We start from the raw sequence: 27,012 nt of genomic DNA, 5'->3' as shown, positions 1-27,012 counted from the left end.
CAGCTGTACTTGGTAATGTGTAAGAATAACCTAGTTTGTACTGGTTTTGAAGGCATGAAGTGGTCATGAAGAGCAGCAGAGGCTTGGCACTGTGAGAGTCCATGGAAGGCCATTGGTGCAGCCTCAGTTGCAGTTGATGGCACAGGACTGAAGGGGCCATGCAAAGAAGCTGAGGTTTGGCACCATGAAGAGAGTCTATGAGAGGCTATTGGTGAAGCCTCGTTGCAGCAGAAGACCCCTGCATATTGTAGATGTGAGTACCTTGGGATAATCACCAGGAACAGCAGTGGCAGTGGAGTGGATCAACTTGAACCTAGAGTGCTATAGAGGACAGAGGTGGAGTAGTGATGCCAGCCCTTTGGAGAAGCCCAGAAGATCATGTGTGGATCCTCAATAGTTAAACAAGAAGTCATAACATTGAAGTTGCCTTGGAGATCCCAAGATGTTTGAGATGCCAGAGACATGGGGTATATGCTGAGGAAAGCTGCTAATAGGTAGTGGAACCAGTCCAGAAAAAGAAGTTTGTTGCAGTCAGCAAAGATGAAAAAGAGGTTGAAGATCTGAAGACCACTTTGATATCAGCAATGGTGATGCAGAGTTTGGAGTTTGCCCAGCTGGTTTCTCATCTTGCTTTGGGAATTACAGTTAAGTGATTGGATGAATCTCAGAAGAGACTTTGAACTTTGGACTTTAACATTGTTGCTATAGATTTTGAGGACTCTTGAAGTGTAGGGAGCCGTATTGGATTTGGGCCTGGCCGTTTTGTGACTGTATAGCTCAAAGTGGCTACGTGCCTCTGGCCACACATACTCCTCTAAGATGACTGCCATAAAGCCTCGAGATTGTGGGACAAAAGCCTCTCCCATGAATTTACAGCCCAGGAAGATAACATTCACGGGATGCTTCAGCCTAAGCAAAAATCAATTATCTCCTGAGTCAACACCCGGTGTCTCCACTGCCTGACCTCATCATCTACCACCTGACCTCTTTGCCTCCAGCTATCACTGCCTATACCCTCATCTCCTCCTACGTGAAAGCCTTAAAAACTGTAACGTTCATCCCAATAAACGAGACCTTGACAATAGAATCTTGCTTGGTCTCCTTCTTCTCTCGCCCCCCCCATTGGCCCAAGGGTAGCGCCCCCTCGGAACCCTGAATAACTGAACCCGCTGGACAGGTCATTGAAGTTGGACTAAATGTATTTTTTATTATGTTATGTTGAGGTATGACCCCTATAGACTGATGTTTGAACAAGCCTATGGGGGCCGGGGAGTGAAATGTGATGGTTTGTATATGCTTGACCCAGGGAGTGGCACTCTCAGAGGGTGTGGTCTTGTTGGAGTGGGTGTGTCACTGTGGGTGTGGGCTTAAGACCCTTAACCTAGCTGCCTGGACGCCAGTCTTCCACATCAGCCTTCAGATGAAGATGCAGAACTCAGCTCCTCTACTTCATATCTGCCTGGATGCTGCATGCTCCAGCCTTGATAATGCACTGAACCTCTGAACCTGTAAGCCAGCCCCAATTCAATGTTGTCCTTGTAAGAGCTGCCTTCATCATGGTGTCTCTTCACAGCAGTAAAACCCTAACTAAGAACCTCCTGACTGCTGGAATTATAGGTGTGTGCTGTCACCCCTGGCACCTTAGCTTATATTACTGTAGGGATTAAATACTTTGATTGATGCAATATAGGGAAGAAATTTGGCTTGTAGTTCAAGGGTCCTGTCCATTACACCACAGCAGTCACTGGGGCAGCAGCTGGAGGGAACTACTCACATTACCCACACTGTCAAGAAGCAGAGAGCTACAAATGCTTGTGCTTAGCTGGATTTCTCTATCTTATACATTCTAGGATCCCTATCCATAGTTAATTTGGGTCTTTCCACAGCAATTAACCTAATAAACTAGATCAATCTGTCAGATTGGCAATTAGCACTAATCACCACACCCAGCAGCAGAGAAGTTTTAAATTGTAATCTGTAAGAGAGTAACTTTAAAGTACCCTATATGATGGCTAGTTCTAGTTGCTAACCTGACTACACCTGGAACCAACTAAAACTCAGGCAACAGAGTTATGATCTTTTATTTTTTGGACTGGATCATTTGAGGCTGAAGACCCACCTTAACTCTGGGTCACACCCACTCTGGTGGCAGACTACATGAAAGGACATGGAATAAGGAAGCTTTGCTTTTTACCTGCTTGCCTTCACTCTTGCTGGTAGGTTCTTCTATCCTATTGCTGATGCATTTTTTTTTTTTTTTGCTAGTGTTAGAACTTACTTCTTTGCGATTTCAATGTAGACAGGAAATTGGCAGCTTTCTAAAAATCCTTTGGGACTACTGAGACATCCAACCTTATGGACTGAACAAATCAGATTCATGGTTTTTCCCTCAGGAGACAGCCACTGATGTACTAGCCTGTAAGCCATTCTAATAAATCCCTTTATATATATTCATTCTATCAGTTCTGTTCAGAATGTGACACTGAAGATGGGTAGGTACATTTTTCCTTGGCTCAAATGGCATTTATGATTTAGTGTAGCCTATCATTTACAGTTACCTAATGATATGTCATTATCGGTCAACCAACAGCATTACTTTCCTGGAAATTACTAAGCTCCTTTGAGCACCTGCCCTATCAGCATGCTACCTAGCCAATTCCAACAAACATGAGTCAAACTTCTCTACTCCAAGTTTCATACCATTCTGCATCCTTGTGGGTCCCTGTCAGTGAGGATGAAGCCACACACTGAGCCTTTGGCAGACTTACTCCTCATGCACTTATCATAAGTCACATATAGAAACAAGTGGACTATTTCAAGAGGAGAGTACTACCTTATACCAGAAAACACATCACTTTCTTACACTGTCTCAGCAGCATGAGGATACTAAACATATCTGTTAGACTTCATACTCCATGTGAGAATTCCTCCAGAATATGTCTGTCAAGTTCTTGTCTATTGATAAAAGTATTGGTGATCAGAAGAGAAATGTGTTGTTACTTCTATAGACCCCTTCATAGCACCCATTAAAAGAAGGTCTTGGCAACTTGTATTCCCATCAGTGAAGCTTCCTGGGGTTTCTCATTTTCACCAATTCACACATACAACATTCACACATTACTTTTGTCAAATCTGAGTTGCAAAAGCTATATCTGTCTAACTATGAATCTATATGCACTTAGATAAAATTAGAATTTTGATTAATAATTTTTTGAGACAGGGTTTTGCTACATAGTCTGGATTGTTTTGTAACTCACTAAGTAGACCAGATTTGCATAGAATTTACAGGCCTGCCTTTGCCTCCTGAGTGCTGGGATTAAAAGCATGTGTTGCCATACTTGGCTGATTTTTAATTTTTATATTGCTTTTAGAATTAGTTCTCTAACTGGGGACTTCATTCCCTTTCCTGCTCCTTTTGAGCTAGAAATATAATCTTATAGACCAAGTACATATGCTACAAAATCTCTCCCCTCCTTTCATTTGCTATTTAGTTTTGTTCAGAGTATTTTTTATATATGTATTTTAAATTTTCATGTGATCAAGTCTTTTGCTCTCTTAAAACATTTTGGTCTTGTGTCATGGTTTAGAAAGTAATTTCCTATCTTACCATGCTAAAAATTCACTTTTATATTGTCCTCTCTTGTGATTAACTCATTTACCTATAATTTATTATAGTGTAGTCTGCATATGTGCCCTTTTTCTTTCCAAATATTTGAAAAAATCTTTTCACCTTGTCTTAGTTATTCTTCTATTGCTGTAAGGAGACACCATGACCAAGGCGGTTTATAGAAGAAAGAGTTTACTGGGGACTTCCTTACAGTTACAGAGGATAGAGTCTGTAACCCTTATGATGAGGACAGTAGACAGGCACATACAGCACCAGAGCAGTAGCTGAGAACTGACACCTGATTCACAAGTAGGAGATAGAGAGAGCTGAGAACAGCACGAGCTTTGAAATCCTAAAGTTCACCCCAGTAACACACCTCTTTCAACATGGCTGTAGCTTCTATTCCTTCTCAGATAGTTCCACCAACTGGGTACTAAGAATCCAAACATATGAGCCTATGAGGCCTATTCTCATTCAAATTACTACACACATCCCCTCTAATCTGAATTGGTGAATGAATAAAAAATAGTATTGGCAGTGAGTTTAGGGCTCATATTTCTTGCTATTACTCCAGACCCAGACAAATAGAAGAGACTAAATTTTTATTTTCCAAAGATTACACTGCACTCCTTGATGTGTTGCATCTTTCCTAAGTCAAAACAATAATTTATAAAACAGCCTCAAGAATTGATTCTCTGGAGCAGATGGGAACTTTCTCAATTACATACATAGGTCTTATAATTTCTTTGTGCACATGTACGTGTGCATGTGTTGAAGATAAAGACAACTTGTAGGAATTGGTTTTCCCTTCCACCATCTGTGTTCCAGGTTTCAAACTTGGGTTATCACTCTTGGTGGCGGCACTTTTGCCTCCTGAGCTATCCCAGGACCACAAGCACCTTTGTCAGCTGAGCTATTCCACAAGCCCCTATAGTTTCTTTAAAGAACAGCTCTCTTCCAGGCTTAAATTCCAGAGCAGAGAGAATCTTTTGCTAAACTTCCTCCGGAGGAGGTGAAGGAGTGCTCCATGCTTCACTTGCTCTGTCTGGTTTGCAGGTTGGAGTGTGGGTCTATTTCCTCAGAGAGAGTAGTATAAAAATAGAAAGATAAACAATGTAACAGCATTATGTTTAAAATCCCACACAGATGGAATTCCTGCAAAGAGTTTAGGAACTTCTTAAGAGAGTTGGAAAGTCGCAAGTCTATCCTGTCCACCTGCTTCAAACACCATAGATACATGTACCACAATGCTTTGGTTCTTCCTAATTGTAATAAAAACAAGTTGGATAAATTCAAACAGCAAAGAAAATGTTGAAATTATTTTTGACAAGGAAAAAGAGATATTTGAAGTAAAGATACAGTAATCTGTAAGCTGAAGATTACTGTATGTTAACATGCATATGGGGAAAAACAACTCTGTGGGAATTTCCCTTCTCTGCCCCCCTGGGAATAGTAGCAGGCCTTGCATTTCAGTTCTAGAAAACAGGTGATCCACTCTACAAAAAGAAACAGGTCTCACACTAGTCCTTTTAGTTAATAAAACAATATATTGCTGTCTTTAAGATGGAGTTTGGATTAGAATGAAAATTCCCACAATCTAATTCATTAGGACATTGTCTATGTGTTAACTCAGGTTTTTATCTTTGAGAAGACACTACTGTATTTCTTCATTATGTGAAAAGTTAGAGCTCATGTAATTTTGTTCATGGAGAAAAGTGGCTACCCTCACTAATATGTTTATACTAATATGTTTAAGTGAATATATATAATTTGACAGATTATGTGTACTCATCTTTTTGCAACAATTTTGTATATGTCTACACACACACACACACACACACACACACACACACTCACTCTTAGTTGGGCATAGTTATACTTGTATTTTCACAGAGCAGTTAAGCAAGTATACTTCTAAATTCTTAGCAAAAAAGAAAAAGGTAGAAAATTCTAAGAAGACCGTTCAGCTTATTATGGTGGTAGGGAGAAGAGGTTAAAGAGTAAAAATGGAAAGAGTAGCTATATTCAAACAAGCAAAAGAAGCAAGAAGCCATGTCTGAAGTTACCAGCAACTGAGACATGGAGGTTGCCAGGCTGAAGAGAGGGAGCTATCTAGGCTGTGACTAAAAATCAGTGAGATTTGTTACCATCAAAAAATAGATCCCAGGTGAAGGAGCAAAGCTTGTATTCTAGAACTATCATCTGGTATAAACATTCACTGTGGCAAATTAATGAGTCCCAAAGTTGAATGGGTATCACTTGCTAGAACTTATGAACAGACTACTTTATATGACAAAAGGGACTTTGCAGATGTGATTGAGCTGAGAACCTCAGGCTTATTATCTTTTTAACTATTGTCTAGATTATTTGAGCAAGGCCAATGTAATTACAAGAATCCCTGGAAGAGGGAGGAAGGTGGTCTCAAGGTAAAAGAAGTGTAACAAGCACACCAGAGAGTCAGGATGGGATCTGAAGAAATTCTTTTATAAGTTTTGAAAATGCAGGAAAGGTCTGTGAACCAAGAAAAGCAGGCTGTCTCTAATTGAGGCCTTTGCCTCCAGAAGTCAAAAGAGGTCAGGAAGTGGATTCTTATCCTGGAACTTCAGACAGAATGAAGTCCTAACCCAGCACTTTGATTTTTTTTTGCCCAGAGAAACTGATATTATTTCTGATCCTGAGAGGCACAAGATGATAATGTGGTATTGGCATGTCACTCCATATGTGGTCATTCCTTACAGCACATGAGGGGACTAATTATTGGTTCAAACCAGCTGTGAGTGGCTTATCTCCACTCTCAGTTGCAATGGAGATCTTCCAGGGGCCTCCCATCTCTCCCTGTGGGGACTTTGTGACATGGAGCAATATAGGTGCATGCATGGGACACGCCTGGAGCAAACGCAGATAAAAAGAAGATGGAAACCTGACTGCATCTCAGGACATATCTACAGCAGAAAAGACCAGAGAGGTGAAGGGCTGAGCCTCTGTGGATTGCTTTTGCCTCTGAAATAATAGTTTCAAGATGACTTAGTGGAAAACCCAATCTCAAACTTATGTAGCATTTTCTTTGCCTCTCTAGCTAGTGAGGAGAAAAATATAATCAGACTTTTCTCCACATACAGATAGATAGAAACTTGTGCTTGGGGATGGTTTTTTTTTTTTTCCAGGAAAGGCAAGCACTATTATACCCATTTCTTGGGCCTGTACCCACTAGTGAGAGCCTGGAAATAATGCAGCTATTCCTGGAAGGTTTTTAACATTCATTGAGTGCCTATACAACCACCTGGAGAACGTAGGAAGCTCAGACCACCAGGGAAGAGTGGATTGGCTATAACTGGGTAAGGAGATGGATGGCTTTACCACCCCATCCTGCTTCTGGGTCAAATTGCTCATATACTCATGGAATCAGGAACATCTAATCTCTCCCTGCTTTTGCCTCTGCATTCAACTTTTTCATCACTGAGGTCATCCCAGCCTCTAGGTAGCCAGAGCTTGGCCTGTTAGTCTCCATCCTGAGTAGAATTCACACAGGCTGCTTCCTTCTCAGCCCCATCCACCATCCCACAGTGTCAGACCCTCCTGGGTCCCCTGCAGTGTTTGACCCCTGCTGAGCCCTGCTGAAGCATGTAGAAGCCCTTTGTTCCTAACAAAGGAACGCCCTGGCCCAGTAGCAACACACCTGGACATATACCTGGGCGATGGTACATTTGTTCCTGTCTTTTGTTCTCAGTCTTTTGTTCTGGGACTTAGGCTGGTCTTCCTGGATTTCTCCCCAGTAAATTTGGGGCACGTATTTGGTCTTTTGTTACTGAAGCCTTAAGCCGGGTTTTCCCACTGTGCTTTCTAGAGTTTTCCGCCCCGTCAACTTGGGATATATATTCGGTGAATAAAGCTACAGAATTGGCATTCTTTCTTAACCCGAATGACCTGCTTATGTGTGTGTTTTAATCCCGCAGGTTTATGCCGGGTTCTCGGTGCAGTGCTGTCGGTGCGGGCATTGACACCAGTTTGTTTTGTTCTGGATGGGTTCTTTCTTTTCTTTCTTTCGTTTTAGACCAAGTCTTGATTTTTATTACTTAAAAAAGTTGCACATTTATTTTGCTTTCTGACTCTGTGCTTGTGCCTTCAACACTTTCACAACGATTTTCTGCTCCTCAATAAGGAAAGCCTTACTGATCCTGTCACGGACACACTTGGCACACATGGAGCCACCATAGGCCCTGCTGACCTGCTTCTTTGTCTTAGATGATCTCATAAGGACTTTGGGTCTCACAGCACGAACCCTTCACAGTCTGCCTAGGCATATGCCGCATGCGGATTTAGGTGCTTTCCCAACCTTCTTGGTATAAAGGTAAACAATCCTGTTGCCAGGGGTTCAAGAGAGCCTAGTTTGTTAGAGGCTGTATTGTAGGAAAGCCTACGACGGTATGTCAAACGCTGGACCATCCTGAGTGCCTCTAAGCACCGTCCCTGAAAGAGGAAAAGCAGATGGGTTCTTTCTGAAGTTCCCCTGTTGGCCATGAAAAATATAGTAGAAACTTTTAACAGTTAAAACTGGAATCCACTGGCACATCACATATGATCTATTGTATTCAGAGGTTAAAGAATCATTCATAAGATGTATCAAATATAAGAAAAATCTACTAAAACATGAACTAAAAGAAATCTACAGTATAATTAGTATATGCCTAGAATCCAGATGTAATTGATGGCTATGTCCTTCTGTGTGTGTTTGAAGAGTGAGAGAACTTCTAAGCATTTATATATATGGCTCTGAAACGTACACAAACTTGCTTCATCTAGTTACAACATCATTATCATATCCAATAAAGCAAATGCTCCCCCAACGTACCAATACTGAATTAATATGCAAATTTCTATCATTATCTCCAAAATGTCTAATTTGGGTGATCTGTTTCAAACCAGGCTTCCCAAACATACTTGGTTATATCTGCTAAGTCTCCTTGGTCCTTGTCTTCCTCCATCATCATCATCATCATCATCATCATCATCATCATCATCATCATCATCATTACTACTACTGCTACTGAAAGAGCGTACCCCAAAACAGGGAGCCGCAACTCTAGTTCTACACTACTGCTAAAGATAGATTTTGTTTTATGCAATATATTCTATTCTTTCTAGTTCCTCTCCATGTCTCCACCCATCCAGATCCACCCCTATTCTGTCTTTTATTAGAAAACAAACAGGCTTCTAAGGGCTAATAATTAAATAAAATAAAACATAATAAGCTAAAACAAAACCAAACAAATTGGAGTAGACAAACCAAACAAACAGAAGAGCCTAAGAAAAGGCACAAGAATCACATATAGACACAGAGACCCACTTGTTCACATATTCAGGAATCCCGTAAAAACACAAAACTGGAAATATTGTAAATATTATATTTACAAAACCTTTAAAGAAAAAAAAAAGCTGAATCAAAAATGATGAAAGGCCATGACATGCAATTATGAGGGAGAAAACTCCAAAGATGCCTTTGAGTTCATGTCTGTTATCATCTACTGCTGGGCTTTCAGCCCACCCTTAAGAGTAGTTTTCCCAATGAGACTCCCTTAGTTTTCACTTGTAAGTGGTTATCATTTGAAGATAAGATGGGGCATGTGTCCATTTGTCCTTTCAGCTCTAGGACCCCGTTTGGTGCAGACCCTTGCAGGCCCCGTGCATGCTGCCTCAGACTCTGTGAGGTCCTGCTGTTTTTAGGTTTTGATTCCTTGGTGTCCTGTATTACCTCTGGCTCTTAGACTGCCTCCTTTTCTTCAGGGCCCTCTGAGCCCTAAGGGAACGGGACTTCAGGAGACATCCTGTTTAGGGCTGAATGTCCCAAGGCCTCTCACTATTTGCATATTTTTTCTAGCTGTATTTGTATGTGTTTTTGTCTCTGTATTTTTTCCTATCTGGTGTAGGAGGAAAGCTTCTCTGATAATGGCCAAGAAAGGGCCTGATCTATGTTTATAGTAGGATGCCATTAAAAATTGGGTCCCTGAGCTATCTAGTCTCAAGTTCTCAGTAACTCAAGCAGCATCCATGTAGTAGAGTGGGTCTTAAATCAAATCAGATGTTGGCTACCTCCTCTCACAAGCTGTGTCACCATTTCACTACATATCTCACAGAAAGGCCAACACTATAGCTTTGAAGGGTTCTGCAGTTTGTGTTTATCTTCTTCCTTTACTAGTGTGCAGAGTACCTTTCAGTATCAAAAACATGAGCTGGTAGGTACCTACTTGGCTTCTCCATGCTCAGTGAATTATTTAGGTGTTATTTTTTAGCAATAGAGACTCAATGTTGGTTTGCAGCCTTTGCAGCAGCTTGTTTGTTTGGTTCCCATGGAACTCCTTTGGCTAACAACTTGATTAGACATAACTCACAGCCATTACTAAAGCTGCATTTGCTTATGAGAGATGTGCAGTTGGGATGCTATCTCCTGTTATTTAGTGCTTTCATTTAGATAACATTAATATATGCATTATAATTTAGGAAGCTTCTACTCTATTGGGTTTCCATATAAACCCTCAAATAGCCCTTAGTTTTAGCTGTCTCTTCCTATATTCCCTCCCTTGGCCCTCTCTTCCCTCCCCATTTGATTCTCCCTTTCCAGTCCCCACCAGCCTTGTTCAGCCATAATTAATTCTATTTCCCTTTCCTACAAAGATCTTTCTGTCCCACTTAGTCCCTTGCACTATACCTAACCTCTGTGATTTTCTGGATTGTAGCTTGCTTATCAACGACTTAACAGCTAACATATACATGTAAGAAGATGCATAACATATTTGTCTTTCTGGATCTGGATTATCTCATTCAGGATGATCTTGTTCTAGATCAATCTATTTACCAGTGAATTTTCTGACTTCTTTTCTTTCTTTTTCTTTTATTGACTTTTTTGAGACAGGGTATCCTGCAACTGACCTTGTATACCAGGCTAGCTCTAAACTCAGAGATCTTCCTGACTCTGCTTCCTGAGTGCTGGGATTAAAGGTGTGCACCACCACTTTCTGGTCTAATGATTTCATTTTATTAAATGACTGAATAATCCTCCACTGTGTATGAACCATATTTTTTTTACCCACACATCTATTGATAGATATCTAGATTGTTCCTAGTTTCTGGATATTATAAATAGAGTAGTAATGAACACGGTTGGATATATGTCTTTGTAGTAGGATGAAGCATTCTTTATGCCCAAGAGTGATTACAGCTAGATCTTGAAATAAATTGATTTCCATCCTCCTGAGGAATCACCACACTGATTTCCATAATGGCTATATGAGTTTCCATTCCCATCAGTGTGACCTTGACCTCACATCCTCACAGCGCTGAGCTGTCATTCGTTTTACTGATCTTGGCCATTCTAACTGGTGTTGAGATGAAATCTCAAAGTAGTTTTGATTTACATTTCCTTAATGATTAAGGTTGTTAAACTTTCTTTAAATGGTTCTCAGCCACTTGAGTTTTGTCCTTTGAGAATTCTCTGTTTAGAGCTGTACCCCATCTTTAATTGAGTTATTTGCTTTGTTAATATCCAGGTTTCTTTTCTTTCTTTCTTTCTTTCTTTCTTTCTTTCTTTCTTTCTTTCTTTCTTCCTTTCTTTCTTTTTTTTTTTTGAGTTAGTCCTTTATCACATGTGTACATTGCTACAAATTTTTTTTCCCATTTTGTAGGCTGCTACTTTGTCTAAATGACAGTGTCCTTTGCCATTCAGCAGCATCTCAGTTTCATGAGGTCCTACTTATTATTTTGATCTTAGTGCCAGTGCTAACAGTGTTCTGCACAGAAGGTCTTTTCCTGTGTTAATGAGTTCAAGGTTACCCTCTTTTTGTCTTGCAGGCTCAGTGTACCTGGTATTATGTTGAGGTCTTTAATTCCTTTGGAGTTGAGTTTTGTGCAGGATGATAATATGGATCTATTTGGACTCTTTTACATGCAGGCATCCCCATCCAATTTCATCAGCATACTTACTGAATCTGCTCTCTTTTTTTTTTCCAGTGTGTGTTTCTAGTTTTTTATTAAAAAAAATGTCCATAGCAGTGTGAATTTATGTCTGGGTTATCAACTCAATACCATTGATTGACATTGAAAGACCCCAGCTTAGCAGCAGTAACGCCATTTTGCAAGGCTGTACTTAAGATGACTGGTTCAGGGAAAGGTTAGAACACTGAGTACACAGGGGCTGCCAAGCAGGATGTGTTTGGTTGAAGGCCTGGCAACAGGACGACTTCGGTTGAGCACCTGACAATGAAAAAAAAGCCCCGGGAGAGGTCCCACACCCTGGTGGGGGGCCGAGTCAATCGTTATGTTCCAAGAAGGTAGCTAAGAAACTTGCCCCCGGGCTGAACCCTTGGGGGGCCGAGTCAGCCGTTATGTTACAGGAAGGTAGCTAGGAAACTTGCCCCCGGGCTAAACCCTTGCCATATTAGAATCCACCAATTATATCCCTGTAACCATACATCTGCTTCTGTATGCTTGCTTCTGCTCCCCAAAATCCTATAAAAAGCCCATCCTTGGTTCCGTGGGGCGCGCCAGTCCCCCGAGTGACTGAAGCGCCCGCAGGTGCCTGTGCCTGTGTATCCCGACAATAAACCAAGTCCTCTTGCTGATTGCATCCTGTGGTGTCTCGGTCTGGTCTTTGGAGTTAGAGGATCTCCATCCCGAGGGAAAGTTCTCCCTGAGAGCTTTTCATTTGGTGCGTTGGCCGGGAAAGGAGATCCTCCACCCAGGGACCACCGACCACCCACTGGGAGGTAAGCCGGCCGGCGTCTGTCTGATTCTGTCTCGTTCTGCCTTATTCTGTCTGTTCTGTGAGCGCTCAGCCAGGTTGTTTAGAATTTGGGCGGGACGAAGAAGGAGCTGACGAGCTCGGACTTCTCGCCCCGCAGCCCTGGAAGACGTTCCAAGGGTGTTAGGGGCCCGACTTTTCGGGGCCCAATCTGGGGCTATTCTGTCTGTTCTGTGAGCGCTCGGGCAGGTCTGTTCTGTGAGCGCTCGGGCAGGTCTGTTCTGTGAGCGCTCAGCCAGGTTGTTTGGAATTTGGGCGGGACGAAGAAGGAGCTGACGAGCTCGGACTTCTCAACCCGCAGCCCTGGAAGACGTTCCAAGGGTGTTAGGGGCCCGACTTTTCGGGGCCCAATCTGGGACTCTGGTTAGAGGAGGAGGATCCGGACTTACGGCACCTCTGTCTGTATTTTTGGCTTTCAGAGGGCCCCGGACCTTTGCCACCTCCATCTGACTTTTTGCTTTCAGTTTGGTACCAAAGCCGTGCAGCACGCCTGTCTGTTGTTTGTTTGACTGTTGGTGTTGTTTGTTTTCTCTGTGTCCTAATCTTCCTTAGAACTAACATGGGACAGTCTCTACCTTTGTGAAATCAGAGCCTTCTAAAAAACCTGTCCTCCCGGCAGACCCAAACTCCCCTCTCATAGATCTTCTCTCTGACAGGCCCGGCTAAAACGGAGGAGGCAGAGCCGCCGGCCAGATCAGTTGCCGGGCCACAGTCTGATAAGGGTTTCTCCCCTGTCGCAGGGAGATTGCACAATAAGCGCGAGGTGATGCCAGATTCAACCTCCCAGGCTTTCCCACTTAGACAGGGAACCGGTGGCCAGACCCAATACTGGCCGTTTTCAGCAGCTGACATTTACAATTGGAAACAACACAACCCTTCTTTCTCCAAAGATCCGGTGGCACTCACCGACCTAATAGAATCTGTTTTACCTACCCACCAGCCTACTTGGGATGACTGCCAACAGCTCTTACAGGCCCTCTTAACCTCAGAAAAAAAAACAAAGAGTGTTCCTAGAGGCCAGAAAGCATGTTCTGGGAGATGATGGGCGTCCCACCCAGCTGCCTGAGGACCAAACTGGGATTTTAATACAGCTGAAGGTAAGGGACACCTACGCCTTTATCGCCAGTTGCTTCTAGCGGGTCTCCGAGGGGCTATACAACGCCCTACTAATTTGGCTCAGGTAAAACAGGTATTACAGGAAGCAGGGGAAACTCCCTCCGCCTTTCTAGAGAGACTTAAGGAGGCCTACCGTATGTACACTCCCTATGACCCAGATGACCCAGGACAAATGACGAGTGTCTCTATGTCCTTCATCTGGCAGGCTGCTCCAGATATCAGGACTAAGTTACAGAGGTTAGAAAATTTGCAGGGCTATACATTACAGGATTTACTTAAAGAAGCTGAAAAGATTTTTAATAAGAGAGAGATAAAAAAAAGAAACTAAGAATTGAGTCGAATCTTGGCCGCCGTAGTTCAGGGCCAAGAAAGGAAGGGAGATGGGGGGGAGCTCGAAAGGGGCTGAAGCTGGATAAAGATCAATGTGCCTATTACAAAGAGAAAGGGCACTGGGCCAGAGAGTGCCCCAAGAAGCCTGGAGGACCCCGAAAGCCTCGACCACGAACCTCCCTCTGGGCTCTAGATAAAGATTAGGGAGGTCAGGGCCAGGAGCCTCCCCCTGAGCCCAGGGTAACGCTTGAAGTTGGGGGGGCAGCCGGTTACTTTCCTGGTAGACACAGGAGCCCAGCATTCAGTCCTCACCCAAGCTTCAGGACAACTCAGCGACCGGACGGCCTGGGTACAAAGAGCTACTGGTGAGAAACAATACCGATGGACTACGGACCGCCGGGTTCAGCTGGCTACCGGTAAGGTGACCCATTCCTTCTTACATGTTCCGGACCGCCCGTACCCTCTGCTGGGCCGTGACCTGCTCACCAAACTAAAAGCACAAATTCATTTTGAGGAAGGAGGGGCCCGAATAACTGGCCCCCACGGAACTCCCCTTCAAGTTCTAACCCTACAATTAGAGGATGAATATAGACTATATGAACCGGGACAGGACAAGCCATTTTCCCTAGAAATAGACACTTGGGTCACGAATTTTCCACTGGCTTGGGCAGAGACTGGTGGGATGGGGTTGGCGCTCCAACAGCCCCCCTTAATTATACAGTTAAAGGCCACTACAACTCCAGTCTCCATAAAACAATACCCCCTGTCACATAAAGCTTATCAAGGTATAAGGCCTCACATTACGAGGATTCTAGATCAAGGCATCCTAATCCCCTGCCGGTCGCCTTGGAATACGCCTCTTCTGCCTGTTAAGAAACCCGGCACTGGAGATTATAGGCCAGTACAAGACTTGAGAAAGGTCAACAAGAGGATAGAAGATATTCATCCGACTGTTCCAAACCCTTACAATTTGCTCAGTAACTGTTCATCGATGAGAAACAGGGGTATGCTAAAGGGGTCCTAACACAAAGGTTGGGACCCTGGAAACGCCCTGTGGCCTACCTGTCTAAGAAATTGGACCCTGTGGCCTCCGGCTGGCCACCGTGCCTAAGGATGGTGGCTGCTATTGCTGTCCTGATCAAGGACGCTGGAAAATTGACTTTGGGACAGCCACTCACCATCCTAGCACCCCACGCAGTGGAGGCCTTGGTAAAGCAGCCCCCAGACCGCTGGCTCTCTAATTCTCGCATGACCCACTACCAAGCCTTGTTACTGGATGCAGAACGGGTTCAGTTTGGGCCCGTAGTCGCCCTCAATCCTGCCACCTTGCTTCCTCTACCAGAGGAGGCAGAACAGCATGACTGCCTACAAATCCTCGCAGAAGTACATGGAACCAGGCCGGACCTATCGGACCAGCCTCTTCAGAATGCTGACCACACATGGTACACGGATGACAACAGCTTCTTGGCAGAGGGAGAGTGAAAGGCTGGAGCTGCGGTCACTACGGAGGACAAAGTGATTTGGGCGAAAGCCCTGCCTGCTGGTACCTCTGCACAACGGGCTGAACTCATCGCCTTGACTCAGGCGCTCAAGATGACAAAAGGTAAGAGGCTAAATATATATACAGACAGCCGTTATGCCTTTGCCACGGCACACATCCATGGGGAGATCTACCGGAGGCGGGGGCTGCTCACATCTGAGGGTAAAGATATTAAAAATAAGGCTAAAATTCTGGCCCTCTTAGAAGCCCTATTCTTGCCCAAAAGACAGAGTATTATACATTGTCCAGGACACCAGAAAGGGCACAACCCAGAGGCATGAAGAAACCGGCTGGCTGATGCCACGGCGCGAGAAGTGGCCATGAGCAAACAAATCTTGCCCTTAAATAGCCCAGACCAACCCACGCCCCCACCAGTGGGACAAACCAGTTGGGTTTATGCCCATGAGGACATAGAGCTCCTAAAAAAATGGGGGCCATCTACCACCCTCAACTAAAACAGTGGGTCTACAAAGGACTTTTGAATTGATCTCCTTTTTACATAAATTAACCCATTTGGGGTTTAAGAAGATGAAAACCTTACTAGATCGGGAAGAGATAAATCTGTGTTTTTTGAATCGGGACAAAGCGATACAAAAGGTGACTGAGAGTTGCAAAGCGTGCGCTCAGGTTAACCCGGGAAGGACCATGATTGGACAAGGAGTTCGTCCTAGGGGACACCGTCCCGACATCCATTGGGAAATTGATTTTACTGAAATTAAACCAGGTATATATGGATACAAGTATCTCCTAGTGTTTGTAGACACCTTCTCAGGATGGGTCGAAGCCTTCCCCACAAAACACGAGACTACAAAAATGGTCACCAAGAAGCTCCTCGAGGAAATCTTTCCCAGGTATGGCATGCCTCAAGCGTTGGGGTCGGACAACGGGCCCGCTTTCGTCTCCCAAGTAAGTCAGTTGGTGGCCAAATTGCTGGGGATTGATTGGAAATTACATTGTGCCTATAGACCCCAGAGTTCAGGTCAGGTAAAACACATGAATAGAACAATTAAGGAGACTTTATCCAAACTTACGCTTGCAACTGGCTCAAAGGATTGGGTGGCCCTCCTTCCCCTAGTTCTAATGTATGGAACACCACCCCCATTTGTCCATTTCTTTGATTCAAACATTGCTGATTTTGCTGACAGCCCTTCTCTGAGGGCCCATTTACAGGCCCTACAGATTGTGCAGAGAGACGTCTGGAGACCTTTGGCCGCTGCTTACCAGGACAAGCTTGAGCATCCGGTGGTGCCACACCCGTTCCAGATTAGAGACACCGTGTGGGTGCGCAGACACCAGACCAAGAATCTCGAGCCACGGTGGAAAGGACCCTACACTGTCCTCCTGACTACCCCGACCGCCCTAAAGGTAGACGGAGTCGCAGCTTAGATCCACGCACCACACGTCAAGGCAGTCCGGTCTGAGGAATTGACTAATCACAACACTACACCCCAGACATGGAGAGTTCAGTGCACTCCAAACCCCTTAAAGTTAAAACTCCTACGTGGCTCCTCCTAGCCCTTTTGTGGCCTAGAGTCAGTGGGGGAATAAGCCCCCACCAGACAGAAATTTCTTGACCAAGTTGAGTGAAAGATTTCACTCAAAGTTAACAAAAAAAAATGGGGGAATGAAAGACCCCAGCTTAGCAGCAGTAACGCCATTTTGCAAGGCTGTACTTAAGATGACTGGTTCAGGGAAAGGTTAGAACACTGAGTACACAGCGGCTGCCAAGCAGGATGTGTTTGGTTGAAGGCCTGGCAACAGGACGACTTCGGTTGAGCACCTGACAATGAAAAAAAAAGCCCCGGGAGAGGTCCCACACCCTGGTGGGGGGCCGAGTCAGCCGTTATATTCCAAGAAGGTAGCTAAGAAACTTGCCCCAGGGCTGAACCCTTGGGGGGCCGAGTCAGCCGTTATGTTTCAGGAAGGTAGCTAGGAAACTTGCCCCTGGGCTAAACCCTTGCCATATTAGAATCCACCAATTATATACCTGTAACCATGCATCTGCTTCTGTATGCTTGCTTCTGCTCCCCAAAATCCTATAAAAAGCCCATCCTTGGTTCCGTGGGGCGCGCCAGTCCCCCGAGTGACTGAAGCGCCCGCAGGTGCCTGTGCCTGTGTATCCCAACAATAAACCAAATCCTCTTGCTGATTGCATCCTGTGGTGTCTCGGTCTGGTCTTTGGAGTTAGAGGATCTCCATCCCGAGGGAAAGTTCTTTCTGAGAGCTTTTCAACATGCCTATTTTGTGCCATTATTATGCTATTTTTAAAATTACTACAGCTTTATAGTATATAGAGGTTGGGATGATTGGTTGATACCTCCAGCAATTCTTTGATTGTTGAGGATTGGTTTTAGCCTAACTGGGTTTAATTGTGTATGTGTGTTTCCATAAGAAACTAAAAATTATCTTTCAATATCTGTGAAGAATTGTGTTGAAATTTTGACAGGGATTGCATTGAATCTGTAGATTACTTATTACTTAGGATGGCCATTTTATTATATTAATTCTAATTATTCATGAGCATGGGAGAGCTTTCCATTGTCTGATATTGTCTTAGACAGTGTTTTACTGCTGTGAGCAGACACCGTGACCAAAGCAATGCCTGTAAGAACAACATTTAATTGGGGCTGCCTTACAGGTTCAGAGGTTCAGTCCATTATTATCAAGGCAGGAGTCTGGCAGCATCCAGGCAGGCATAGTGCAGGAGGAACCGAGATCTGAAGGCTACCAGTGGAAGACTGGTTTCCAGGCAACTAGCATGAGGCTATTAAAGTCCATACCCACAGTAACACACCTACTCCAACAAGGCCACAACTTCTAGTAGTGCCACTCCCTGGGTCAAACATATACAAACCATCACATTCCATTCCCTGGCCCCCATAGGCTTGTCCAAACACATAAGTCTATGGAAACCATACCTAAACTTAGCATAATGCAAAAATACATTTAGTCCAACTTCAAAAGTTCCCATAGATTATAACAGTCTCAACAGTGTTAAAAGTCCAAAGTTCAAAGTCTCTTCTGAGATTTACCCAATCACTTAACTGCAATCCTTAAAGCAAGACAGGAAACAAGCTAGACAAACTTCAAACTCTGAATCTCCATGGCTGATGTCAAAGTGGTCTTCAGATCTTCAATTTCTTTTTCATCTTTGTTGACTGCAACAAACTTCTTTCTTCTGGACTGGTTCCACTACCTGTTAGCAGCTTTCCTCAGCAGATAGCCCATGGATTTGGAAAATATCTTAGGGTTTCCAGGGCAACTTCAATGTTACAAGTTCGTGTTTTAATGTCTGGGATCCATACAAGATCTTTTGGGCTCCTCCAAAGGTCTGGTGTCACTTCTCCAGCTCTGCCCTCCGTAGCTCTCTAAGCTCAGGTTGATCTATTCCACTGCTACTGCTATTCCTGGTGATTGCCCCAAGGTACTGACATTTACAATATGCTGGGGTCTTCTGCTGCAACTAAGCTTCACCAATAGTCTGTCAGAGGCTCTCTTAATGGCCTTAATTCCTTTGGATGACCCCTTTAGTCCTGGGTCATCAGCTGCAATTGAGGCTGTATCTTTACTAATGGCCTTCCATGACTTCTCGCAGTGCCAAACCTCTGCTGCTTTTCATGACCCCTTCATGCCTTCAAAACCAGTACCACCTGGGTGACTCTTACATATTACCAAGTACAGCTGCAACATGAGGCACAACCTTTCCTATCTCTGGAACACAGCTTATTTGTGCTCTCAGAAAACACTTTCCAGAAGATTCTACCTCGGTGTTGCTGGTGTCTTCTTAATCACCACTAACTTCTTAACTCCAGCTAACCAGCACCAATTGTCCCAGTAGTCCTTTCTATTTTTCCACTCTAAATTCAGAGCCACATGGCCAAAGCTGCTTGCTGGGGCTGGAACATGGCTCTCTTGTTCTATTATCACCAGCTTTCTGTTTTCCAATCGCTTCACTGCCTAAGCTTAGTCATCCTGGAACTAGCTCTGTAGACTGACTTTGAATTCATGCACTGGGATTAAGGGTGTGTGGTCCACCAAATTTGGATTTATGTTTTTTTTCACCTAGAATTTGCTCTATTCTAGGCTGGCCTTGAACTCAGAGATCTGCTTGTCATTGCCTCCTGGGATTAAAGACTTGTACTATATGTTTGGATCTAAACTTAGCTGGGTGAAATCTTGCCCCAAGATCACTAGTCCCTTAATTAAATTTAATATCCTTGAACACAGGATTCAGCTCCATTTTACTTCCTGGTGCCCCTTTAATATTCAAACCATGTATTTTACATATTTCCTTTCTCATCTTTCTCTGTTTGTTTAAAATGCTCTTCATGAGACTTATCCAGAGAACAAAGTCTATAATGGATGTTTTTGAGACTTCCTTTGTGATCGCAATTAATCAGAATCTCTTCACTAAGGCTAAGAATCTCAGGCAGTCTCTTCAGACAAGGGCAAAAAGGAGCCACATTCTTCACCAAAATACCACAAAAACAGTCTCTAGACCACATATTGAAATTCTCCACTGAAACATCTTGGACCAGGTATGCACAATTCAAATCACTCTCAGTAACAAAGTCTTCCATATTCCTACTAAGATAGCCTATTAAGCCCCATTTAAAGCATCCTACTGCTTTCCAAATTCAAAGTCCCCAAATCCACATTCTTCCAAGCAAAATCATGGTCAGGCCTATCACAGCAATACCCTAGTCCCTGGTACCAATTTCTGTCTTAGGTTTTTACTGCTGGGGACAGACACCATGACCAAAGCAATGCCTATAAGGACAACATTTAATTGGGACTGCCTCAGGTGTTCAGTCCATTATCAAGGTAGGAGTGTGGGAGCATCCAGGCAGGCATGGCAGAGGAGGAGCTTCAGGTTCTACATCTCCATCTGAAGGCTGCTAGTGGAAGACTGGTTTCCAGGCAGCTAGCATGAGGGTATTAAAGCCCACACCTAGTGTCACACCTATTCCGTGTTGGAGTACCTTGTTGGCCACACCTTCTAATAGTGTTTCTTCCTGGGTCGAATATATACAAACCACCACAGATATCATCTTCAATTCTTTCAGTGGCTTAAAGTTTTTGTCACAAGTCTTTCACTTGCTTGGTTATAGTTATTACCCCAAAATATTTTATATTTTTTTTTTCACATGGAAAGGTTTAATGAGAGTAGAAAAGTAGAAGAGAGGAGGAACAACAGAGGCCGGCCATGAGCATGTGGAGGAAAGGGGTTGAAGATGAAGAGAGAAGGGATGGGGAAGAGCGCATGAGAACAGAGAAGAGAAGAGCAAAGAGAGAGCAAGAGCTTATATTCTTTTTTATTGAGAAATATGTTGTTTCCTGATTTTTTTCTCAGTTCATCTGTCATTTGCTTATAGGAAGGCTAACTGAGTCTTTTTTTTTTTTTTTTTTTTTTTTTAGTTAATCTTGTATTCAGCCATTTTGCTGAAGGTATTTATCAGCTGAAGGAGGTCCCAGTGTAATTTTAGGGCTTACTATCACTTCATCTGGAAATAAAGATTGATTTTTTTTTCAATTTGTATCTTCTTGACCTTCAGTTGTTTTATTGCTCTAGCTAAGACTTCAAGTACTATATTGAATAGGTATGGAGAGTGGACAACCTTGTCTTTTTGCTGATTTTAGTGAAATTTATCTCCTTTTAAGCTGATGCTGACCATGGGCTTGTTGTTAGCTGCCTATATTATGTGGAAGTATGTCCCTTGTGTCCCTTATTTTGTCAGGACTTTGTTTCATCATGAAGGATTGTTGGATTTTGTCAAACCCTTTTCTACATCTGATCAAATGATCATGTTGATTTTGTTTTTCATTTGTTTATATGGTGGATTACACTTATCAATTTACATATGTTGAACCATCTCTGGATCTCTGGGATGGTTGCTGCTGTTCCTCCTACATTTCCACCCTTTGTTTTTAGATTTTGACAGCCTAGTGGAAGCCAGGGTGCCATTGCCTCGACATTGTTGACCCCACCTTGCATATCATCCCCAGAGTTCAGGACAGGTAGAAAAGATGAATAGAAGTCTAAAAGAGACCTTAACTAAACTAGCCTTAGAGACTGGTGGGGTCTGCATGATGTTCCTTCCCTTTACCCTCTATTAGATATATATGGCGTTCTATCCCCCATTGTATCCAGCTTACAGTTGGCAGCTATTACACAACTGAAAAGTGATAATTTAAGGTCAGAACTAACCAATAGGCTCATGAATATGTTTGGCCTAAATATGTACCCTCTATGAAGCAGGCTTAGTTCCAGAATCACACAAGTCAAGATGTGCCTAAACCCAGGTGAAAAGGACATTTCATCATCCTGTTGACCACGATCACTACCTGCATGTACTACAACCATGCTAGGCCTGCTCCTTCACTGAAGAAGACTACTTGGCTCTAGCTGTTCCAACACTATGTGCAGCTGGAAGCAGGGAAGCAAGAGTACAAGCTAGAGGACTATAAGCTTCAAGATTGAAGCTATGCTAAAAGAAAAGGGGAAAATGAAAGAGCCAGAGTTGGGGTCAATTGAAGGCCAGTGGGAAAATTCCACCACAAACCTCCAAGCACAAAGAACCCTCTCTTCCAGGAAGGGTAGGGCTAGTTTAGTTCCTGCAAGCCAAACTGTCAAACAAAGCCACCTGTGATTTCCAACTGACCCCCGTCCTCCCCAACGCACTCCTAATCGTTACCCCCTTTGGAAAGTTCAGAATAGTCCACTGACTACAAGTCAGTTTGAAGGTTGCTTCTCCCCATCAATAGTCCTGCCTAGTTACCATTGTTTGAATTATGCCCGAATTGTTTGCAAGGTATATAACTCCCTGTTAGTCTGTTCAGGGTTGTGTCCCCTTGAAGTGGGATGACCCTGACATGTCAGAATGATTAAACTCTTCTTACTTTTGCATTGATCACTGCCTCTGTGGGTCTCATTCAAGAGGTCCTGGAAGAGGTTCTATTTGGACCTCATAGACTGTGTGGTGCTGTCTTCCAGGATCTTCCCCATCATTGACTACCATCCCTCAAAAAGCCATCACTCTGGAGGCAAGTCACACAAAGGAGAGATAAGGAACAGCCTATATAGTGGTCTCACGAATATTTGCCATCCAGACTTTGATCACTTCCTTATATGGGGGTGTAATCAGGATTTTTGGAAGCTATCAGCACCTGGAGGGTCACTTTATTTATGGAGCGCTGCCTGGAGATACGCTGTGTGAGACACTTAAACAAAATAATTATTAGTATAACAATTCCTTTCATCAGAGCATAAGTGGCTATATATGAGGGGTCAAACAGACTTTTAATATTGTCCCACACTTTTCCCAAGAATCTGGCATCTAAGGAGATCACATATACCCTGGTTGCATTGAGGTTGACTGTGTTCTCCCTTAACAGCACAGAATAGTTAAGGAATTTGTCTGACTAGGTACCTTCCACGATATTGAGCCAACTGTTGTCAGGTTTCAGTGGCGTGAAATCTGGGTCACATGCGAATAGCAATGTGTCCCTTACAAGGGCAAACTCTTCTGCTAGTAAATCAATCTGTTATTAAATGTGTATGGCTTGATAAAGATGTTGATTTAGTACTTCCTGTGCCTGTAGTGCCTCAGTTGACTTAGAGACTACAGCATTGACAGTCTCTGCCATAGTGGCTTTCTGGGTCAAGACAACAGCAGCTGTTGTTGCCCCTGCAATGCCTGCGATGATGGCCTCAATGATGGCAGCTGTAATACCAAAATCCCTCTTTTCCCAGTGTAGGTTTGTGAGTCAGTCCGGCTCATCAGAGTGACAGCATGAAAGTAAGTGGTATTGATTATAGGCATCTAAATGATGGCTGGTTCCCTCATCAGGATAGATGTTGTTGAATACCCCATCCAGCAGGAGACACTTCTCATTAAAGAAGTTATGGCTATCTGTGACAATGGACAATGGACAATGGACAATGGTGACCAGAAAGAAAAAGGGAGGTCAGACACAGACTAGGGTGGCTTTCCAGTCAATCTGGCTGCCAATGGTCACATTCATGGGGGTTGCCTCAGTTCACCCTTTTGCCCACTGGTTTATATGGAAATAGGTCTCATTAAAGAGATGGTCACCTTTTAGGAGAGTAAGGGACATAAATATAGCAGTTATTATCATATATCATATGATATATGTGTACATATATTTGTATATATAATACATATATACATACACATAAATACATATATAAATGTGTATATATGTGTGTGTGTATATATAGTGTTGAGTATGAAGAATCCTTTTATTTCTTTTAGTTAATTTTGGTTTGAAATTTATTTCATCGATATTAAAATGGCTGTACAGGCTCACTTTCCTAAATCCATTTTCTTAGTCTATCTTTTTCCACCTTTTACCCTTAACATTTTTGATGGTAAGGTATGTTTCTTGGATGCAGCAGAAGGATGGATCTTGCTTTTGCATCAATCCTATTAGTCTGTTTTTTTATTGAGGAATTGAGACAATTGAAGTCAAGGAATATCAAAGAGTAGTGTTTGTTGATTCCTGTTATTTTGTTCTTGTGGTGTGTTCCCACCATATGATCTGATGACCTGGGATTATTTATTCCTTGTATTTTCTTGGGTGTGATTAACCTCTTCTGGTTGAAGTTTGCCTCTGGTACTTTTTTAGGCCTGGATTTATAGATACTGCATACATTTATTTTTATTATGGCATGTTTTTCTTTCTCCATCTATTGTAATTGAAAGTTTGGCTGAGTATAATAGCTTGGGTTGGTATCTCTGCTCTCTTTAGAGTTTGTGTCCAAGCCCTTCTGGCATTTAGAATCTCCAATGAGAAGTCAAGTGTTATTCTAATAGTTTTTTTTCAATTGGCTTTTCCCCTTTGGAGCTTTTAATATTTGTAATGTAAATATTATACATTACTATATGCCAAAGGGACTTCCTTTTCTGGTCTAGTCTATTTGGAGTTCTATATGCATCTTATAATTTGATAGGCACTTCTTTCAGAAATTTTCTTTTATGATTTTGTTGAAAATATCTTCTGTGCCTTTAACCTGGGTTTCTTCTCTTTCCTTTATTCCTGTTATTCTTAGATTTGGTCTTTTCATAGTGTCCCACAGTTCCTGAATGTTTTATACTTTTCTTTTTAAAATTAACAATTTCTTTGAATGAGGTATTCATTCTTCTATATTGTCTTCGACACCTGAGATTCTCTCTTCCATTTTTTGTATTAGGTTGGTGAGGCTTGCTTCCAAGGTGCCTGTTTGATCTGAGTTTCTAAATTTTTCATCTCCAGATTTTCCTCAGTCTGGATTTTCTTTATTGATTCTATTCTCACCTTCAGATTTTAGATTATTTTATTCATTTCCTTCCACTTTTCTCTCTTGCAGATTTCTTTAATGGATTATTAACTTCTTCTCTAAGAATCTCTATCATATTTATACAACTATTTTAAGATTCTTATGTGTGGTGCTTCAGCTATACTGCATTTCTCAAGGCCTGCTATAGTAGGGCTCCTGGGCTCTAGAGGGAACATTTTTATGGCTTCTATTGATTGTGTCTTTACACTGGCATCTAGGCAACTGGGTTTGGGATGGTTGTAATTCTATTTGCTGATATCTAGTCTTGTCTTTTTGTTTGGGTGTCTTATTCCTTGGTTTCTGTTCCCTCTCTGGTTCTTAGGGGAGTGTATTGGTTGTATATTGCCTAATAGGAAATACTTTTGGTATCCTGCTAGGTGTAGACACTGGGGTTTCCAGGTAAAATGTGTTTCTAGTAATAGGGGAGCTGATACTTAGGAATGAAGGTGAGCTAGAAGGGAGAGTGAGGAGACCCATAGGAGGGTAGAGAAAAGGATGTTTCACTGCTTAGTGCCCAGGGATGGGGGACAGGGAGTGAGTAAAGGACACAGCAGGTGGTCTGTTACAGAGCTGGTTCTTGAGACTGTGGGTTTGGATTTGGAGGAAATGAGGGAGAGGAAATATCTGAAGCTTACCTACCTGCTTTTTGTTTTGTTTTGTTTTTTTCTTCCATTTTTATTAAATTGGGTATTTCTTTTTTTCTCCATCTTTATTAATTGGGCATTTCTTTTGTACATTTCAATTGTTATTCCCTTTCCCGGTTTCCAGGCCAACATCCCCGTAACCCCACCCCCTCCCCCAACAATCCCGTACACTGGGGGTCCAGCCTTGGCAGGACCAAGGGCTTTCCCTTCCACTGATGCCCTTACTAGGCTATTCATTGCTACGTATGAATTTGGAGCCCAGGGTCAGTCCATGTATAGTCTTTGGGTAGTGGCTTAGTTCCTGGAAGCTCTGGTTGGTTGGCATTGTTGTTCATATGGGGTCTCAAGCACCTTCAGCTCTTTCAGTTCTTTCTCTGATTCCTTCAACGGGGGTCCTGTTCTCAGTTCAGTGGTTTGCTGCTGGCAATAGCCTCTGTATTTGACATATTCTGGCTGTGTCTTTCAGGAGAGATCTACATTCGGTTCCCGTCAGTCTGCACTTCTTAGCTTCATTCAGCTTATCTAGTTTAGTGGCTGTATATGTATGGGCCACAAGTGGGGCAGGATCTGAATGTCCATTCCTTCAGTCTCTGTTCTAAACTTTGCCTCCCTATCCTCTCCTATGGGTATTTTTGTTCCCCTTTTAAAGAAGGAGTGAAGCATCCACATTTTGGCCATCCTTCTTGCATTTCATATGGTCTGTGCATCTTGCATAATTCAAGCATTTGGGCTAATATCAACTTATCAATGAGTGCATACCATGTGTGTTTTTCTGTGATTAGGTTACCTCACTCAGGATGATATTTTCTAGTTCCATTCATTTGCCTATGAATTTCATGAAGTCATTGTTTTTGATAGCTAAGTAGTACTCCATTGTATAGATGTACCACAGTTTTTGAATCCATTCCTCTGTTGAAGGGCATCTGGGATATTTTCAGCTTCTGGCTATTATAAATAAGGCTGCTATGAACATAGTGGAACATGTGTCTTTATTTTATGTTGGAGCATCTTTTGGGTATATGCCCAAGAGAGGTATAGCTAGGTCCTCAAGTAGTGTAATGTCCAATTTTCTAAGGAACCTCCATACTGATTTCCAGAATGGTTGTACCAGTCTGCAATCCCACCAATAATGGAGGAGTGTTCCTCTTTCTCCACATCCTCGCCAGCATCTGCTTGTCGCCTGAGTTTTTGATTTTAGCCATTTTGACTGGTGTGAGGTGGAATCTCAGGGTTGTTTTGATTGGCATTTCCCTTATGACTAAAGATGTTGAACACTTCTTTAGGTGCTTCTGAGCCATTTGATAGTCCTCAGCTGTGAATTCTTTGTTTAGCCGTGAACCCCATTTTTCAATAGGGTTATTTGTCTCTCTGCAGTCTAACTTTTTGAGTTCTTTATATATTTTGGATATTAGCCCTCTATCAGTTGTAGGATTAGTAAAGATCTTTTCCCAATCTGTTGGTTGCTGTTTTGTCCTAATGACAGTGTCCTTTGCCTTACAGAAGCTTTGTAGCTTTATGAGATCCCATTTGTCGATTCTTGATCTTAGAGCATAAACCATTGGTGTTCTGTTCAGGAAATTTTCTCTAGTGCCCATGTGTTTGAGATTCTTCCCCACTTTTTCTTCTATTAATTTGGTTTATCTG

The 27,012-nt window shown here is 42.8% G+C and overlaps 1 protein-coding gene and 1 pseudogene across 2 annotated transcripts in view; one reads left to right on the top strand and one right to left on the bottom strand.

Annotated features, from left to right (window-relative positions):
* The window catches only part of Dnajb6 (DnaJ heat shock protein family (Hsp40) member B6), a 221,972-nt gene extending 205,417 nt beyond the window's left edge, over window positions 1-16,555 (top strand). The window contains exon 10 of one of the 2 annotated variants that reach the window (XM_063286219.1): window positions 16,530-16,555. In XM_063286219.1, the coding sequence (XP_063142289.1) occupies window positions 16,530-16,540 (11 nt within the window). In that variant the 3' untranslated portion in view covers window positions 16,541-16,555. Of the gene's footprint in view, window positions 1-52; window positions 85-16,529 lie in introns of those variants that run through there. The other variant, XM_063286218.1, reaches the window with a different exon arrangement.
* On the bottom strand, window positions 7,662-8,050 carry LOC108350850 (60S ribosomal protein L34 pseudogene; annotated as a pseudogene).
* Window positions 16,556-27,012: the final 10,457 nt, after the last annotated feature.

This window comes from Rattus norvegicus, chromosome 4 (assembly GCF_036323735.1).
Source record: "Rattus norvegicus strain BN/NHsdMcwi chromosome 4, GRCr8, whole genome shotgun sequence".
In the NCBI taxonomy this organism is placed as follows: domain Eukaryota; kingdom Metazoa; phylum Chordata; class Mammalia; order Rodentia; family Muridae; genus Rattus; species Rattus norvegicus.
The sequence above is the reverse complement of the archived record's forward strand: the minus strand, read 5'-3'. Positions and strand labels throughout refer to the sequence as shown.